General features: G+C 38.2%; 1 protein-coding gene across 1 annotated transcript in view; it reads left to right on the top strand.

The window, feature by feature from the left end:
• Window positions 1-19,699, top strand: part of xpo1b (exportin 1 (CRM1 homolog, yeast) b) — a 44,724-nt gene that overhangs the window by 1,631 nt on the left and 23,394 nt on the right. Inside the window, exons 2-12 of the mRNA XM_059359016.1 lie at window positions 874-1,005; window positions 1,271-1,372; window positions 5,929-6,001; window positions 7,556-7,617; window positions 10,290-10,334; window positions 14,438-14,619; window positions 16,630-16,678; window positions 16,791-16,910; window positions 17,923-18,051; window positions 18,144-18,302; window positions 19,306-19,503. Of these exons, the coding sequence (XP_059214999.1) occupies window positions 880-1,005; window positions 1,271-1,372; window positions 5,929-6,001; window positions 7,556-7,617; window positions 10,290-10,334; window positions 14,438-14,619; window positions 16,630-16,678; window positions 16,791-16,910; window positions 17,923-18,051; window positions 18,144-18,302; window positions 19,306-19,503 (1,245 nt within the window). The 5' untranslated portion in view covers window positions 874-879. The remainder of the gene's footprint in view (window positions 1-873; window positions 1,006-1,270; window positions 1,373-5,928; window positions 6,002-7,555; window positions 7,618-10,289; window positions 10,335-14,437; window positions 14,620-16,629; window positions 16,679-16,790; window positions 16,911-17,922; window positions 18,052-18,143; window positions 18,303-19,305; window positions 19,504-19,699) is intronic.

Here is a 19,699-nt window from a genome sequence, read left to right as displayed (position 1 = left end):
ACACCTGTGTCTTTTGTTTGTATTTTCGGTTCCTGGCAGCTTTATACTTTGTTATTTAAAATAAAATGAAATAGCTGACTGATAGCCAAGTTTGTGTCGAGAAAAAGGAGCCATGCATGTGATGTAAAGACAGACCGAAAGATGCTAAACACAGACTAAAAATGAATGCATAGGAAGTTGACAAATTTGAACCAAAATCTCCTGGACTTCAGAGGTTTAATATGGTCATAGAAAGAAGTGCTTGATTAGTAGAAAAGAGTCGGCTGACTGGACAGGAGCTGCCTGCTTATTTCTGGGTTTAAATCTATTCAGTTGTTTGTTTAAACGAACGATGAACTGTAATTGACTTTGGTTTTAAGAACGATGTGCACAGCCGTTTCACAAATCAATATTAACCCATTTTTGGCAAGATAGTGTGTTGCCAGTCTGTTGAAAGCCTTCCTGTCACCAGTGAAATTAAGGTTACCTGATGTTTTCATGTTACAAGTCTAGTGTTACCAGCCACTCTGTGAGATAATTAAGTTAATTTGTCTTTGCTGCCTGAGTTCCTACTTAGTCCTTAAGTCCATTCTCCTGGGGTAGACCAGATCACTGTGTCCACATTTAAAAAAAAATTTTTTTTTTAGCCAAATTGCAGTTTTCTAAACCCAGTCCACTGACAGAGCTCTCCTTTCCTTTGCATACTTCCTGAACAGTGACAGACTTGTGACACCATGAGCTTAACTTATTAATGACAGCTCTGGTGGGTCTAGGGGATGTTTGTTTAGTGGTCAGCTGTTTGGAATTGTTTCTAAAGACACAGTTCACATGACTTTGCCTGTTGAACGTGTTGTGTGCACTCATAACCCCCTCCCTCTGCTGTCCTTGTTGCAGAGCTCTATGCCAGCAATTATGACAATGTTAGCAGACCATGCAGCACAGCAGCTGCTGGACTTCAACCAGAAACTGGATATCAACCTGCTGGATAATGTGGTGAACTGTCTATATCATGGGGTGGGACCACAGGTACGTTGAGAAGCATATGCAAATTCTTTGTAAACCATATGACACAAAGTCTTTGTGTGTGTGTCAAATGTAAATATATCTTTAACCCACACCTGACCTTAGGTATATTATATGTATACCCTTTCTTTTCTACTCTGGTGATATAATGAATACAGCACTGACAAGTCTTGAACTTAAAGTTATTCTGTTTTCTAAAATGCAACTGCAAGTCTTTTCATGGCATTTCAGTCTTGCATGTAAAGTTTCATTCATATTTGTATTGCAGCAAAGAATGGCACAGGAAGTGTTGACACACTTAAAAGAGCACCCAGATGCCTGGACGAGAGTGGACACCATCCTCGAGTTCTCCCAGAACATGAACACCAAAGTAAGCTAGCTCCAGTCCAGAAAACATTGGTGGAAAGACACTTACTTGTGCTTTGAGGAAGTGTTTGCTTTAACAAATCCAGTTTGTAAAAATTCAAAATAAAACATCACACTATGCTACAGGGGTTTGCTGAAACACACAAAAAAAATCAATTATATAAATTATGCTAGTGGGTATTTTTTATTTGAAATCTGCTTTATGCAGTGTGAGTGCATATTGTGCTGCACATGGCCCCAGCAGAAGTTGAATGCATGGTCCTGGCTGCAGTGGCACCATGGCCTAGCCCTTGAGCTATGTAGGACCTCTGTCCTTCTGATAAAATGAATTCCAATGCACCTGAACCTACCAGATGAATAGTTGACTTTGCCTGCCTGTCAACTCCTGGTTGTAACCTAATACAATACTGAATAAGCCATTTTAGATTCTGCCCAGTTGGGTCTGAATGGGAATGAGCCCCTGCTATTTTACCCATGTTGCTTAACCATGCTAATCCTACCAGCTATATTTATTCTGTTATCAGTTTTTGAATATACCAAATAAAGCAGTTGTGGTTACTCCTGCTTTGAGCTTCACTCAAGGAATTACTACACAAAATTAAAAGAGAATTAAAAAAAAGTTTATACATATTTTATATTAAATGTCAACGTCAAGTAGAAGATTAGAATGTGCAGCCCCAATCACCTTAATAGTAAGATATATTGGCATATCTGCATAGCCAGTGGCCAGCAGTTGTGCAGGCCATAGACTTTATATAAAATATGCAATTTTACGCTGGGGTCTACCAAATCACATCTGTCAATCATAAGTCATACCCCCTTTTTACTACATCAAATTACTTATTGAAAACTAAAATTCAGAGACAAATGAACACTTGAACATGCATCAGCATGATGAAAACTACCTTAAAGGACAGAAATCATCTTCTGGGAATCTATTTTCTTCTTTATTTATTTTCTTTTTTACTTCGGCCCATGTCCCATCCACTAACATGGAGGGGGTGGGATTTATGACCTATACTGCAGCCAGCCACCAGGGGGCAATCAAGATGTTTTGGCTTCACTTTTGTGGAGCTCTCATGTTGTCTATCTTTACAAACAGTCTGTGCAGGCTGTTACTTTAACTCATTGTCGTTTAAAGGTATACTAAGCAGCATTCATGCCCACCCTCAAGAAAAGTATAGAAGTAAACAAAAGTCATCATTATGACCCACTGTGGTGGTGGCGTCTGCATCTGCAGAGGTCCTGTCCTCTGCCTGTATTTTCTCATTTCTTTTCATTTTGATGTGATCAGGACGTTTCTGGGCGTCAACCTTTAGGCACAAAGCTTTGAAAATTGCAAATACAGCGCCGTTTTTATTGCTTTAGAAAGGTGAAACGCCAATTAGGCAAAGAGAAATCCAAAACTAGAATGAATCAGAGGTTTGCTTTTACTATTGTTGAGCTTGGGAGGAGGGGCCAAGTTTACTTGCTTTGTTTACAAACAGTGAGCCCAATTCCTGCATAGTATGACTTTAAGATCTGGTTAAAAGCTGCAGGCAATAACACTAGTTTGAGTGAACTCCAGCAATTTATCAAGGTCAGCAGCACCCATTTTCCTACAGTTTCCTGTCACATAAAAACATGCTCACTGCATGCCCTGTTATCAGCTATGGCAGTGATACTAACTTAAACAGCTAAAACAGATATAATCTAGGTCCAGTATTGCTAGTTAATAACGTTATGATTTTTCAAATTAATTATTGATAAATTGTCTACACCCCTAGCTCCTGTCTATTATTTGGAGATTCTGATTGTTCAGCTGATAAAGCAAACTGCCTGTGTTCAGTGAACCCAGTCATTGAGTCTTCAGACAAACTCAGGGATTCACAATTGCATTAAAACAAAAATTGACTGACATTTAAAACAATCAAGCCTAATCTGTAAATCTAATGTCAATAATGCAAAATGAATGTATGCGCTGAGCATGAAATAAAATGCAGTGCATCCATGACTTCCTCAAAGTACACAGCGTGACATTTGCCTTTTCATTTTTGCTTGCCTGTAAGAGTGCTTTTAACACTGACATTCATTACTAATGTCTTAAGTTGATGTATCAACAGTACTTTTTTTCCTAGTTTTTGAATTTGTAATTTGCCAAGAAATAGGGGCATTAGAGGAAAAGAGGAAACCAAAGGTAAACACCTCTTGAATTCTGCATTTCTTTTGTTTCATTAGTTTAAAAAGTGCGTGATCTGAAGAGCACTTTGAACATTTGGCTTTTTGTTAGTAACTGCAGAAGTTATAATATTTGAAACAATGTCATGAATTCAAGCTGTGACTATTTGATATTAATCACAATGTTCCATTATGTTTATGGCTTGTAATAGGAAGAAAAGGGGTGTGTCATCCTGTGCATCATGACACAGCTAGGCTTTGACGGCAGGCCTCCACAAGGTCTACCCTTTTTAAATTCCCTTTGACTGAATTCTGTTCATCCGTTTCTATTGCATCTGTTTCATTGGACAGAGGGAGGGTGCAGGCTGCAGTCAGTAGGCTCCATTGTAGAGAGACAATCTGATGATGGCTTAATTTCACCTGTAGGGATCATGGCTCTGTTCCCGCCCCACCTTCTCTCCTTTTACAGTACATCCTCTTCTCCCCTCTGTCCCCCCTCAGTTCTTCAGACCCCCTTTAATAATGTGCTTTTGTCAGCTAAAAAGTTGCAAAGCATTTGGCAGTTCACTGCTCGCAATTTGCCTCTTCTTACCTCTTGTGGTGGTTTGTGCAAAGTGTGGCAGTTAAAGGTGAAACAAAACATGCCAGAAAATGTGTGCAGCACTCCAAGTGACACCTGTCAGTGGTGTACTGTAAGAAGATTTCACCTTTAATCTTCCAGCATCCATTGTCTGTAGCACATTGTTAATCCCGCTTTAATAACATCCTATACTACATGTCATTGTTTTTTTTATTTTTGGAATCATTGTACTCTGGAAATGATGATCCCTACAGTTGAAACAGTCAGTTGAAGTAATGCTAGATCAAAAACTAACTTGTAATTTTTTTTTATTTTTTTTTTCATGCTTCACTATTAAGCAGAAAATAATACAGGGCATAACCTGTGGTTGGTCTTGCTGTTCCTTATGACACACCAGCTAAAGGAATCTGATTTATGCTTACCTTAGACTTGAACCTTTAATCTGTATTTTAGAGTTGGGACATTTGACTCCAATGGTTTAGGGTTGGGCATCGATGAGATTGTTGTAGTTTGGAATGCTTATCAATTGAGTAATAAGGGAAGAAAATCACCTTGATTTTCAGCTAAATTTTTAATCTGCAATAAAAAGTAATTTGTCAAAAAAGACGAGCTATTTTGTCACACGTGGCCTGTATTCCATTATTCGTCTGCTTCTCCCATTCTTGTAAATGCAATATCTCAGGAATGCATGAACTTGGACTCATGGATGAACTGATTTGATTTTGGAGATCAAAAATCAAGGTCACTGGGACCTCAAACAAGAACCATACTAAAATATTCAACTTCACCCTGACCTCATAATGCTCTGCAAAACATTTTCCTCGTCCGGAGATTGTGACCATATTTCACATTTTCTAAGATACTGAATGAACACTAATCTTAGGGGCCCACCTTGGAACTGTGGGGTCTGCAGTCCTGCTGGGTTAGAGATGTGTGTGAAGCATCAAGTTTGCAGAATGTGTAGCTTCTTTGCAGCAACATCTGTCTGCTGCCATGGCTTCATATCTGGAACAGTCTGGACAGATATTGATGTAAAGTGCAACTTGGCTGGTAATTGTAGGAGTGTGTTTCTTAGGAAGAACCCCCCCACATGATTAAATAACAATTATAACAATAACAATAACAATTATAATAATATAATTGTTTTGTCTTTTTTGGACACCGTAGTGTTGGTTGACTTTAGGGCATTATAACTACGACTGGGGTCAATTGAAAAGGCTGCACAACCCACCATGCATTGGTGGCAGCTTCAGGTACCTGCAAGACCTGAGAGGATTTAAATGCTCCGGAAAGCCATTTTATTTACAAACTCCTCTACAAAGACTGTGCATTTGTGCATAATTTGACCACTGCAGCACTTTGACCGAATCATGTCAAAAAACAGTTCTCGATGCCCAACCCTACACTGTGTCTGTAGCCTCGGTAAAAGAACATTTAACATAGAGCTTGTTATGCCTTCTAGACTATTAAACTCACCGTTGGAGCAATCAGAGCCAAAGCTGGTTAATGGATTGTTGTATTTTTCTGCTGCCTTTTGCTGTCTGGTGTGATGCTGGGAGAAACAGCAGGACTTCTGCAGTGTTCCAGCTTAATGCTGCTTGTAGAGATTTCCAAAAAAAAACAAACTACAAGTGAATGTTCTGCATACTACAAAATCTGCATGAAAGATGTGGTTCAGTCCAATTCAATTTAGAAATGCAAGTTTATTACAGGCTGGTTCACTTCATACTGTTTTGGTTAGTATTGAAATGTTACAATGCTTGATGCTTGAGTGTCATCATAAAGGCTTTATCCTAATGCCTCTCCCTCCTTGCATGTTACAGTACTATGCTCTTCAGATTCTGGAAACGGTTATCAAAACAAGATGGAAGATTCTTCCCAGGAATCAGTGTGAAGGTAAACGTTATTTTTGTGGTATAATTCATGAGATGTTTTAATTCTGTCAATGTCAGTGCCTTTTTTTTAAATGTTGTGACGTGCGGTTGCCAAGTTGAGGAGTGTTCCCCTGCTAAGCATGCTGGTTTGTTTTCTGCTCGACTGGCTTGCACTGGCCGCTGCAAGCCAGGTTGGATCCTGCACTGTAGCAGCTGCTTTAGAGAGGAAACAACCAAAACACCAGAACACTGTTTTGTGTTTTGTGAAGGGGGCGTCTTTAAAGCTGTAGAGGAACTGTAGTCGACATGAATACTGCGTTTTCTTACTTTTGCTTTAAAGTGTTAGAGCCCCCATGTGTAGAGTTTTTATGTGACAGTATCTTCCAACTGATGGCATATGTTTGTTTCTCTGTTGGAAGATGAGACATTCCCAGTGTTTCTTTCAGCTCATTCATCTTTTTGTACCTGTAGCAAAATAACAGGTTTTTGGCTAGATAAATCCCTACTCTAAAACTCCTGCTAGGAGTTGCCAAAGTCAGAAGTTTTCAAATGCTACACATAGGGGCTTTTATGAGATATCTTTGGAATATTTTCATTAAGAATGATCACGAAGAAGAAGTTGTTTAGCAGATTTATAAATCTAAAAGATAAATTATACGTGTTCAGACCTTAATTATTACCCAATTGCCAATTCTACTTCAAAGCTGGAGTGCAGGACTTTTACATATGAATGAATGTCTGTTACATTTAAATCCGAGCCAAACAAGTTTACACAATGATGAGCCCATCGCTGCCAGGGAAAGCTGGGCTGGTGTCTGTGGCGACATTCCCATTCTGGTGCAGTGGTGGTGATGCGTCCTGCACTCCAGCTTTCAGCGAGCTTAACTTTTCCCAGTTTTCAAAATATCTTTTAATTAAACATTTATTTAAGAATATAAAAGAGACATGAAAATTGTCTTTCCAACATTCTGGTTTGAGCAAAAAAACACTGTTGAAACTATTTAATAATTATGTGCAAATCAGTTCTGCCTCCCTCTATTCTTCTATAATTTTGCTCCAAAATAATTTTTCCATTGACCTAAGACTTCCCTACTTCTGACCGTAGATGCCTGAATTTTGTTCAAGTGGCAAACCCAGGGCAGGGCGGCTGGCAAGTATGTCTTTTCCCCCTTGTGTCAGAGTATTGCCTTGTTTTCGGCTCCGCTCACTGCACCCCAGCACATAACTTTTTCAGAATACAGACACAGTCTAGTAACAAACGCGAGGGAGCTGAAAACACATTTTTCGGAAGACGCTCTGCTCACGATGACAATCTTGACTGTCCTATACCTGGGGAAATGTAACTTCCACTGAACCGACCAAAACGTTTGCCCTCTAGTGGTTCAGTTGCAGTTGCAGCCCACATCCATGTTTAGTCTTTACAAAGTTTGTAAATGGCAGACAGATTCAGCTAGTTATGAGCCTGCAGACTGTTGAGAAAACACGCTCCAGGCAACTCGTCATTTCAGGATATCTTTTAATTTGCATGTTGCCGAATGCTCACAGTGTCCTTCTGATATCTTTGTGTGTTTGCCAGGTATAAAAAAGTATGTTGTTGGTCTCATTATCAAGACTTCATCAGATGCATCAAATGTGGAGGTGAGTAAACTTTGAATTCAAATTAAACCTGGATTACATGTTGGGCTAATTGTATGGGTGAATTTCTTTCAGACTGTGGAACAACTGAGATGCATACAACAAAATATTCAGATTTAATGTCTGGTTATTTTTTAAGCTCTGTTCCAAAGTTGGATCTATAAAAAAAAACTGTAAAAATGTAGGTTTGGGCAAATAACTGTTCGTCTTCATAGTATCCTTTCATTATAAATAATTGACTCTTTAGTGCAGGGGTGTCAAACTCTGGCCCGCGGGCCAAATTTGGCCCGCAGTGTAATTTTATTTGGCCCGCGAGCCAATATCAAATTATTATATTATTCTTGTAATATAAAAGCTGACCCGCCGGTATTATACAGCGCATTTACCGCTTATACTAGATTTATTATTATTTTATTTTTAAATGTATTAACCTGTTGAAAAACTTTATTTTGATATTTAAATCAGAAGGATGCAAATAGAAAAGAGGCATTATGATTTTTATTTAATTCTTATTTAATAAATTAATGACATTGATGGTATATATTGATTGGTATATATTAAAAGGTTTATTTGTTCAATGTTGGCCCTGCTTTAGTGTCATGGTCACACTTATCTGCATTGATATGGTCTAAATCTTAACTTAGAGCTAACAAGGCTATTTGCATTCTGTTTGCATTCGACATGGACCGCCTTGTTTACAAATCGCAGTGAATCTCATCTTGTTTTGTGTTTTCATGTTACATGAGAGCAGCCAATCTCAGGACAGCCATGAGTAATGTCTGTAACCATAGTGCTCTGCCGCCCAGACCAAAAATGGTGACTTCAGCTGCTTTTCAAAGTGTTTTCAGCCAACCTGATCATTCAAACAACCAGAGGGTTGAGTTGTTAGGATTGTGTTTAACTCACACCTTACTTACAACTCTTTTTTTTTTTTTTCCTGCTGATATAGCAGCATTTCTCCCTCTCCTGCACTTAACGCACAAGCTGAACTGTTGGGAACCAACTCCAGTGAAAAAACTGTTTATTGGGTTTGAAATGTGTCACTTCTTTGCGATTGCAGCCTCTCTTTTATTAGCAGCCCAACTGAAAACATGCATCACTCATATGAGAGAGGCAGCAAGTGTACAAATAAGCAGACATTTAAATGTGATGATTAAAGAAACTCTCAGAATGTCACTTTGTTTGGCTCTCACTCAGTTGTTTCAGCCAAATGTATGATAATTACATGGGTTGCACAGCCTATAATCTATTTTTCCCCCTTATTACCTAGTACTACTACTGCTACTACTACCGTTTATATAGCACAAATGATACAAATATTTGTTGAAATACTCAGGGCGGAGTGGAAATCTGAAAGAAATGAAACTTAAGATTTACCTTGAAAACAAAACTGAAAGTTAAACCAGGAATGAGTTGGACACAAACATGTTTGCTAGCTGTGGATAAGAGTGAAGTGCTACTGCACCGTCTATCTCTAAGTGATACACCACTTGGCTTTTAGTATTTAATAACTCACTTCACGCTGAGATAACACATTAAACCCTATGGGCCAGACGTCTCCAAGGTTGTTCACATTATTGAACCAATCAAGTTGACCAGGCTGTTTTTGAACAGTAATTGGATTTGAATGGAGGTTTCACATTCAGGTACAAGGATTCTATAAATGCTCTATCCAAAATAGCGCTCCGTTTTTGAAAATCCATATTTTGGTGAAGTGTAACAGACGGCCTCATATTAGGGTGTTTTCACAGCTGCATTTTAAGCCTGATGAAATCGGACTCTGGTTCGTTTTTTCCCCTCGGTGCCATTCGTTCGGGCAGGTGTGAACACAGTTATCGCACTCAGGTGCAGGCCAAAACAACCCCACCGAGACCCTTGAGAGGAGGTGGTCTCGGTCCAATTTCAAACAAACTCGAGGGCAGTTTGTGGCTGGAACATGATCTCACCAAACTACCAGCTGTACTCTGCAAATTTGAGCTAAAACAGCTCCTGTAGCCAGGTGTGCTTTAACATTTTTAAATAGTTTAACAGTTTTTTGTACGCAGCATATTTTAAGTGTGAAGCAATGCATAATGAACCACTTCTGCTGGTATATTATTCCAGATAATTACCACAGTTGTGAGCAAATGCAAATTCTGCAGTTACTCCATGTAAAAACCGCATGGCAGTAGTTTCAAGTGCATAGCTTCTGCAATACTAGTTAAGAACACAGGGCCTTCTTCCTGTATTTACTTTCTTGCTCCCGCCCCTGACACATCTGACCAATTAGCAGAGTGAACGCTCTCATTTGGTTTGTAGAGATGCAAACCAACTATAGATGTGGAAAAATACCCTTAGTGTAACTTCATCGCCTACTTTTCTGAAGCTACCATTTTAGGATGCATTAAAAGTTTATTTGTTATAAATGTAACTATGCCTACGTTACAAACACACATCTTAACTCCCCAATGACAAAACATAACATTATGGGTCTATTTCTACCAAAACAGGAATCATCAAAGCTGATTGTTTAACTTTTAATCATGTTGTTGGCCTTTTTGATATATTACATTTCAGCATGTTCCAAATTAAATTTTTAATGCTGTGATGAAATGACAGAAGGCTTGCTTTCTGAAACTGAGACAGTATGACTAACATTCATTCATTCCTTGTTTATTTCTACTTTTTTTTTTTAGAAAGAAAAGGTGTACATTGGGAAGCTGAACATGATCCTTGTTCAGGTAAGCCTTCAATACTAATCAAGGCTAAAAATCATGTTAAATTAACCAGTTTCAAACCTACTTTTGCAGACATATATTAGCAGTTTTTATCAGTCAGATCCTCTGCTGCTGCTCAAGCTTTAGGCTACAGAATGAAGACATTGTTTTTCCCTTGCATCTTTTTAAACAATGTGCATTGTTCTAGCCCATTTACTACATTTTATGTGAAAAATGTGTCTTGTACACAGTGCTCCAGCTTGTGTATGCTTAAAGTCTGAGTGTTGTATGCAGTGTGTTTATGTTATCTTGCAAATGAGGCTTGAGGAGAAGCAACCGTCTGATGCAAACAAGATACCAAAATCTCATTGTTGATTAAAGCACTTGATCTTTGTCAATATGGCGTCAAGAATAGGCTTAGCCCCATTACACATCAACTTCAGGTTTTCCTCAGAAGTGCGGCTTGAGCTATCCCTATAAAAAAACAATATGAATGAGCAGTCTGCATGTTTTTTTTTTTTTTAGTGACTCAGTATTTTCTATATGGCCATTATTGTAATCCATCATCGTAGCAGTGGTGGTCCTACACAGGGGTTTCCAGGTCAAATTAATAATAAAATGATCGATTCATAACGATGAACGACGGAACAATTCTTACCTATTTTTTGTTCAAACAATATCTCATTGTACACAAAAGGAACCCATAATGTGTACATTGTATTATAGTTTAATTGTGCAATAAAAGCTAAATATAAAGATCATTCTCACTGTACTGCACTTTCAACATTAAAAAAAAGTAATTGTGCACAAAAATGAGAAATGTCATTGTCATACAAAAATAATTGATAATGTTGGTGAGTCTCATTACTTCAATCAATGTAGTTCTTCCAAATACGAGACTTTTAGCTAAAATAAAGGTTTTGAATGCTTAAATATAATTTTCGACGATTTTCAATGTGCCCCTCTGATTAAACACTGGCCCCTCCTTGGCCCCCACAGTAAAATTGGTCTAGAACTGCCACTGCATCGTAGGTACCCCAGCTGTTAGAAACACCTTATTGTGCTCCGTTAAAACACTGGAATGTTTTCTGAACCCCGCAGTGTTGCATGTGAGTGAATTGTGGAGAGGCACAAAGAAGTGGCAGCAAACCGTTTCATTGAGGTTATCCACATTGACAGCGTAGAGAGTACACCGGGGCAGGAAACTCTGTTGTAGCTACTTGCATCCTACTCATCAAAGCCACTGGCGAGTCCTATGGCACGTAATGATACAGAGCACATAATACAAGAATATTATATCCAGAACAAGATCTGTGGTCCTACTGGAGAGTTTGTTCTACAAAGTGTCTGAAGCAAAATCCAATATTATGGTTCACTGGCTGCTGCTGGTTGGCTGCTTTCTCACAGGCACAGTGGCCACTGAGTGTTGAGGCAGAATAATTAAAACGTAGGTGAGGTAGACGACTACAAATAATACATTATAGAAAACAGACGCAGCCCTCCTACTTAGCAGACTGTAGGTACAATGTAAACTTAAAGCTCTCTCTTGGAGTGGATTAATGGCTTTTCTGTAGCTGCAGCCACCAATCCAGTGATTAAAGGGTCAAAGCTACAGTTGTTTTTTCATCACATGCACTACATTTAAACGTGAGACATTTAAGCATGTGGGTGGTTGACGTGATGCTCAATTTTTGTGTTCCCAGTGACAAATATGACTAAAATTTGATAATATTTCATTAAAATTAATGTTTTAATATGCAGTTCATTCTTCTACATCGAATCCATCGGCAAACAATGAGTATCGTTCTTCAACTATGCAAATATTCTGTTTTGAACATGACATTTGTCCACCGGTGCAACTGTCCTAGTAGCATTACTTATCTTAAAACAACTGTAATTTAATGAAAAATTAATCTAAATACATTAAAATACTTGAATGCATGTCATAAGAGTGTTTAATATGCTAAATATATGAAGAATTAGAAATGGACACATTCAGTTTTGAATTATTCACATATAAGGGAATATAATTGTATGTCATTTGACATATATTTTTGAATTATTCTTTTTTTCACTTTGAATTTGAGTTCACGTCAACCACCCATGTGAAGCAAAGCACTAGACACTACAATATAGATGTAAATGCTGACAGTCTGTTTGAAATAGAATATATGGCATCTTTCCGCCTCCTCAGGGCTCCCCTCATGTTTTGCAGTGATACTTTGTAACCTGAAGATGTCACTCTTAATTAGTCTATCTGACTCTAAAACCGCCCAGGTGAGCTACAATCATGATTTAGATAGATAGATAGATAGATAGATAGATAGACTTTATTTATCTCAATCTGGGAAATTACAGTGTAGCAGCAGCATTACACACATAGACAATGACAATTAAATAAAAAGACCAACCTAGGCATACTTCAAGCAATAAAATATAAAAATACAATAAAATATAAAGTGTCTAAAGAAGGAGTATATATTAAGGAGTAGAATAGAATTCCAGTGCAGAATAAATATGAATATACCGTATAAAAATGTTGGTGCTATGAAACACGTAAGGGGCAGTGAACAGTGTGCATAAAAAACACATAAAGTGCATAGACAGTATGTAAAGAACCAGGCTATTATTTGTTATTGTACAGTGTGATGGCATGTGGCAGGAAAGATTTTTTGTATTTCTTATTAAAGTTGCGCTTGAACGTCTCAGGAAAGGCAGTGTGGAATGCTTATGAATTATCGCTGTCATCAAAGAGGATTATTTTGAAGAGATAAAGCCGCAGAAGAAGTACTTCATTTGTTTTTATTGAAATATTTTGATCAACAGACAGACAATTTAAGTGCACAACAACATATTATATAACAAGTAGTGTCAGTGGTGATTACCTTTACTCCAGAAAAAAAAGCTGACTCCTGTAATCTCCAGGCTGTATAAATTAACTCTTAAGTGCCGTGTGCTGTCTGATCAACAAATTAGTGCGGGCTACTTCAGGACACTGTTATGAGTCACTGAGATGTATATCAGAGAGGTCTTGTGTTTGTGTGTGTGTGATGTATATTCACATGAGGGAAACAGACATTGGCTCACTGGCTACATGAGTGACTTTGCATTAATCCCAGTGAGAATGAGTCACTGCCTGCGTCAGCTGAGCTAACACTGTTTTGGCCTTGAGGGACTGTAGAGCTCCAGATTCCAGCCTCGTCCTCAAGAGGCTGTGTTGAAAATGTTTGTGTGCATGTATGTTGCATTTGTAGTAGCTCAGGGTTTGTTTGTTACATCACTAACACACTGCTCTCTAACTGTATGATGATAGTAAAACAGAATCAGGGGCACGTGCCTGACTTGATATTGAAAGGAGGGGTTGTTATTTTTAGCAAGAGTCCCAGATTCATCCCTTAAAGGAACACTCCACCGTTTTTTCATATTAAAACATGTTATTCGGTCAAGTAAGACGAGTTGATACAGACCTCTTGCGTCTCAATGCGTGCACTCAATCGCCCTGGCGCGCGGCGCCACTTGGCTAGCACTTAGCTTAGCCCAGTTCATTCATTAGGATCCAAACAGATGGACAGTTAGAAGCGACCAAACTCCTCCACGTTTTCCCTATTTAAAACTCGGCACTTAGACTCGGCGCAGTAATATCATCACTCCTGAGGGGAGAAGATTTTTCAGGAGTGATGATATTACTGCGCCGAGTCGAAGTGCTCCCAAGTGCTATTCCGCCATACATTATAGTTCTCCTTTTTATCCGCTTAGAAAAGCGCCACGTTTTATTTTGTGTCGCCATACTTGGTCGTTTAACTACTCGTGTAGCTGTATTTAAATAGGGAAAACGTGGAGGAGTTTGGTCGCTTCTAACTGTCCATCTTTTTGGATCCTAATGAATGAACTGGGCTAAGCTAAGTGCTAGCCAAGTGGCGGCGCGCGCCAGGGCGATTGAGTGCACGCATTGAGACGCAAGAGGTCTGTATCAACTCGTCTTACTTGACCGAATAACATGTTTTAATATGAAAAAACGGTGGAGTGTTCCTTTAATTCTTTCATTTTCAGATCACATGGTCGCCTCAGTGGAAATTGTCTCCGTTGAACCATGTAACATCAGCATATGTGTGTGTGTGTGTCTGTAGATCCTCAAGCAGGAGTGGCCGAAGCACTGGCCCACCTTCATCAGCGACATTGTCGGGGCGAGTCGTACCAGCGAGAGCCTTTGTCAGAACAACATGGTTATTCTCAAGCTGCTCAGCGAGGAGGTCTTTGATTTCTCCAGTGGTCAGATGACCCAGGTCAAGGCCAAGCATCTAAAAGACAGGTCAGCATGCTGCATCTTTACATACAAAACCTCTGGAAGCAAAAATGTGCTATTTGTAGAGGAGTGTCGAGGAATTTGCTTCGGTGGCGTTGCTGGAAAAACCTACAATGGGCTCTATGAATCAGAGTGTAACACCATAATATTAGTGTTTACCTTCAAGCCTACAGAGTGAGTCTTTCAAAGTCAAAAGATGGATTGTGTGAAATATCGCATTCCAGGCAAATCAGTCATACCCGACTCACAATTCACAATATAATTTTTTTGGTTTAACAGTCTCACAAAATATCGAGTCCACACTTTTCCAGCATTTAAGAACATCATAAAATCTGATCTGTGTGTTGGCATTTGAAACTATTGTGGCAGGCAATCTTTTCAATGCTGTGATCTACAGTCATGGAAAAAATTATAAGCCCACCCTTGTTTTCTTCAATTTCTTGGTCATTAATGCCTGGTACATTTGTTTAGACAACTATAATGATAACGACAAAAATAGCTCATAAGAGTTTAATTTAAGAGCTGATATCTAGCCATTTTCCATGGTTTTCTTGAGAATTATTTTAGTTTTTATCAAGAAAACCATGTAAAATGGCAAGATATCAGCTCTTAAATTAAACTCTTTTGAGCTATTTTTGTTGTTATAATTATATTTGTCCAAACATTGTATCTTTAGTTGTAGCAGGCATTAAAATGAACAAGAAATTTTTAGAAAAAAATGGTCTAATATTTTTTTCCATGACTGTATGTCTAACAGACCTGCAGATAAACATCCTTTTCTGACACTTTTATTACCACTACATCTGCCAAGGCAATCCGTATTGTTACAAGTATTATCCAAATGATTTGCAATTTTAATGTTGCCTTGCTCCTGTTCTATACAGTTTTAACCTTCTTCATGTAGTTGCAAGTCACCTTTATATCTGAAACATTCTCACACCTGAATATTTCAACTACTACTAGCTTTACAGGCGCAACAGTAAAATTCAAACTTTGATTCATCAGTCAAGAAGTCCTTCTTTCATGCTTTCATACAGAAGTTTAGGATTTCTCCTGCAGTATTTTATTGCCGAGGCAGCTGTGAAAGATGAAAATGAAAATAGTGTATTTAGCAAATTCATGTGCGCATTTATGTTCAGTTCAGTATGTGAGTCTTTACAGTGTTTTGCTGTCATTTACTATCGTGCTACTTTTTCTCCTCTCCTTCGGTCTGTGTTTCAGTGAGGGCGGGGCTTTGCATGTGGGCATTCACACACTTGGCAGTCCGCTAACGTGTTGCTCTTGCTACCAATATGAGCTTCTCTTTTTCAACAATGTTAGGCTGAAAAAATGTGCATGCAGGCTGATATTGAAGCGTGCTGTTGGGACATGCAGTGAGTTAAACTGCGTAAGAGTAAAGGAGCTGTGTGTAGAGAGAGGAAAAGTGATAGCCGCTTGGCTAATCCAGTAGTTCTCAACCTTTTTGAGTCGCGACCCCCAATTTAACATGCATGTTGTCCGCGACCCCCGCTCACTGAACACAATCTCACACGCACAGTTCAGATCACCCAAAAAAGAAACAAAATGACCAAAAAAGACACAAATTGACCACAAAATGAGCAAAAAAGACACAAAATGACCAAAAAAGACACAAAATGACCAAAAAAGACACACAATGACCAAACAAGACACAAAATGACCCAAAAAAAGACACTAAATGACCAAAAAAGACACAAAATTACCAAAAAAAGGAAACAAAATGACCACAAATTGACCAAAAAAAGACATTAAGTGACCAAAAAGACTAAAACACATTGACACATGAACACTTTAACACAGTGGAGACAGAGCTGACTTCCAAAATGATTTGGCGACCCCCAGAAATCGTCTCGCGACCCCAATTGGGGTCCCGACCCCAAGGTTGAGAATAGCTGGGCTAATCTATGCAGTAAAGTTGCCATACACTCTGAAAGGCAGGAAGATCTCTAAAATGTCGGTGTCAAAATGTGTTCCATAACGTTTCTTCTTTTCTTTCAGCATGTGCAATGAGTTCTCCCAGATATTCCAGCTTTGCCAGTTTGTTATGGTATGCAAATCCTCATCTCTTACTTTTTAGCCTTGGTGTCCAATCATTTATGATCCGAGTCATGCCAGTGTTTGTCCTTCAGCTGTTTGTCGTTTCGTTGGTTGTACCTTAGGAAAATTCCCAGAATGCTCCTCTGGTCCACGCCACTCTAGAGACCCTCCTACGTTTTCTCAATTGGATTCCTCTGGGATACATATTTGAAACCAAACTGATCAGCACATTGGTGTATAAGGTATGTACACAAAACACAATGTCATGTAACAAGTTGACTTGAATTGTCGGACTCTTGATTGCTGACATGAATTGTTTGCAAAACAAAAATGAGTTGGTTAGAATTAACCCTCCTGTTATGTTCACTTCTCATAAACAGCAATTATGTTCGTGGGTCAGTTTGACCTGGGGCATGTTTAATTATCCAAAAGTGTCAGAAACAAAAAAATCACTATTAACATTGTTTATACTTTATCATATTAGTCATCATCAGTCATTATCATTATTAATATTTAGTGCAATGGTGTTCTCTACCTCTCACAGATCATGGTTCAATGAGGATAATTCACTTGTTTTTCATAAAAAATGCATGTTAAAACTTTTTTTTAATGAATATTGAAAAGATCTACATATAAAAAACAATGGTTTTAAAAAATATATTATTATTATAAAATTTTTTTTTTCAATTTTAATGAAAAAATAATTGTAGCTATTATTTTTTAGATTTTTAAACTTTGAAACGGGTCAATTTGACCCACAACATAACAGGAGGGTAAATGGATATGGCAAGCAAGCTTAAAAATGATACAAATAATTGGTAGTTACACTCATAAAATAGTCTTAAGTAGTTTTTTTTTTCTTTCTTTTTTTTTTCTTTCTTTTTCTCTGTTATTTCTTTCTTTTCTCCTTATTGTTGTATAGATTTATGATGATTTTAAACTCTAAGCTATATTTATACAGGGTTTATTTTATTTTATTTTTTTTGTCAGGGTAAATGTATATTGTAATTGTTTGTAATTTTATTCTATTTTGTAGATGGTGTAATTGTATATTGGATTTTTATAGTATTGTGATTTTGTATGTAGTTGTAAAAGCCCAACTAGGGACAGGAGTTGAAAATTAGCTGAAGCTATATCTCTATATGCAGCACATCAGATGCATGTCCTGTATCTATGTTAACTGCATTGTCCCTATCAAATAATATAAATTCAAATTCAATTCTTTAACTAAACATCTGTTTCAATTGCTTTCAGTTCTTGAACGTGCCCATGTTTCGCAATGTGACACTGAAGTGCCTGACAGAGATTGCCGGTGTGAGCGTCAGCCAGTATGAGGAACAGTTTGTCACACTCTTCACCCTGACCATGTGTCAACTCAAACAGGTGCGTACCAGATGAGGCCATGTTCACATTCACACTTCTTGTTGTAAAAGATGCTAATTAAAATTTGCTGCAACTGATCCATGTGTGTGCAGATGCTGCCTCTGAACACCAACATCCGTCTGGCGTACGCCAACGGGAAAGACGACGAGCAGAACTTCATCCAGAACCTCAGTCTGTTCCTCTGCACCTTCCTCAAAGAGCACGGTCAGCTCATCGAGAAGCGGCTCAACCTCAGAGAAACATTAATGGAGGTAAGAGAGGATACTGTGGAGATAACAGCTGGTCTAGAGCAGCTATTCTCAACCTTGGGGTCGGGACTCCAGTTGGGGTCGCAAGATGATTTCTGGGGGTCGCCAAATCATTTTGGAAGTCAGCTCTGTCTCCACTGTGTTAAAGTGTTCATGTGTTAATGTGTTTTTGTCTTTTTGGTCATTTAATGTCTTTTTTGGGTCATTTTGTGCCTTTTTTGGTCAATCTGTGTCTTTTTGGTCATTTTGTGTCTTTTTTGGTCATTTTGTTTCCTTTTTTGGGTCATTTTGTGTCTTTTTTTTAGTCATTTTGTGTCTTTTTTTTGGTCATTTTGTGTCTTTTTTTTGGTCATTTTGTTTCTTTTTTTGGTCATTTTGTGTCTTTCTTTTGTGGTCATTTTGTTTCCTTTTTTTGATCATTTTGTTTCCTTTTTTGGGTCATTTTGTGTCTTTTTTTTATCATTTTGTGGTCAATATTTTTTCTTTTTGGTAATTTTGTTTCCTTTTTTGGTCATTTTGTTTCTTTTGGTCAATTTGTCTTTTTGGTCTTTTGTGTCTTTTTTGATCATTTTGTGGTCAATTTGTGTCTTTTTTGGTCATTTTGTTTCCTTTTTTTGGTCATTTTGTTTCTTTTTTTTTGGTAATTTTGTTTCTTTTTTGGATCATTTAGTGTCTTTTTTTGGTCATTTTGTGTCTTTTTTGGTCAATTTGTCTTTTTGGTCTTTTGTGTCTTTTTTGATCATTTTGTGGTCAATTTGTGTCTTTTTTGGTCATTTTGTTTCCTTTTTTTGGTCATTTTGTTTCTTTTTTTGGGTGATCTGAACTGTGCGTGTGAAATTCTGTTCAGTGAGCAGGGGTCACGGACAACATGCACGTTAAATTGGGGGTCGCGACTCAAAAAGGTTGAGAACTACTGGTCTAGACAGCAGAAACTGAGAGAAAAATATAAACAAATAGGCCTATTCAACGAAAGGAGTCTCATGTAGTTCCCTTTGTCCTCTCCCAGGCCCTCCATTACATGCTGCTGGTGTCAGAGGTGGAAGAGACCGAGATCTTCAAAATTTGTCTGGAGTATTGGAACCACTTGGCGGCTGAGCTCTACAGAGAGAGTCCTTTCTCTACGTCCACGTCCCCGCTGCTCTCCGGCAACCAGCACTTTGACGTGCCGCCACGCAGACAGCTCTACCTGCCTGTTCTCTCCAAGGTACCTCACACAACCACAACCTGTTTTGGGCTGTTTTTTTTGTTGCTCTTTTGACATTTTACTCACTGTTGCCTTGTATTTAACTGCAATATATAAGTCCTGTAGCTCTATACCAGGGGTGTCAAACTCAAATACACAATGGGCCAAAATGTAAAACTTGAATAAAATCGCGGGCCAACATTGAACAAATAAACCT

Source organism: Centropristis striata, chromosome 20 (assembly GCF_030273125.1).
Source record: "Centropristis striata isolate RG_2023a ecotype Rhode Island chromosome 20, C.striata_1.0, whole genome shotgun sequence".
Lineage (NCBI taxonomy): Eukaryota > Metazoa > Chordata > Actinopteri > Perciformes > Serranidae > Centropristis > Centropristis striata.
Note: the sequence above shows the minus strand (reverse complement) of the source record. Positions and strands in the feature narration are given on the sequence as shown.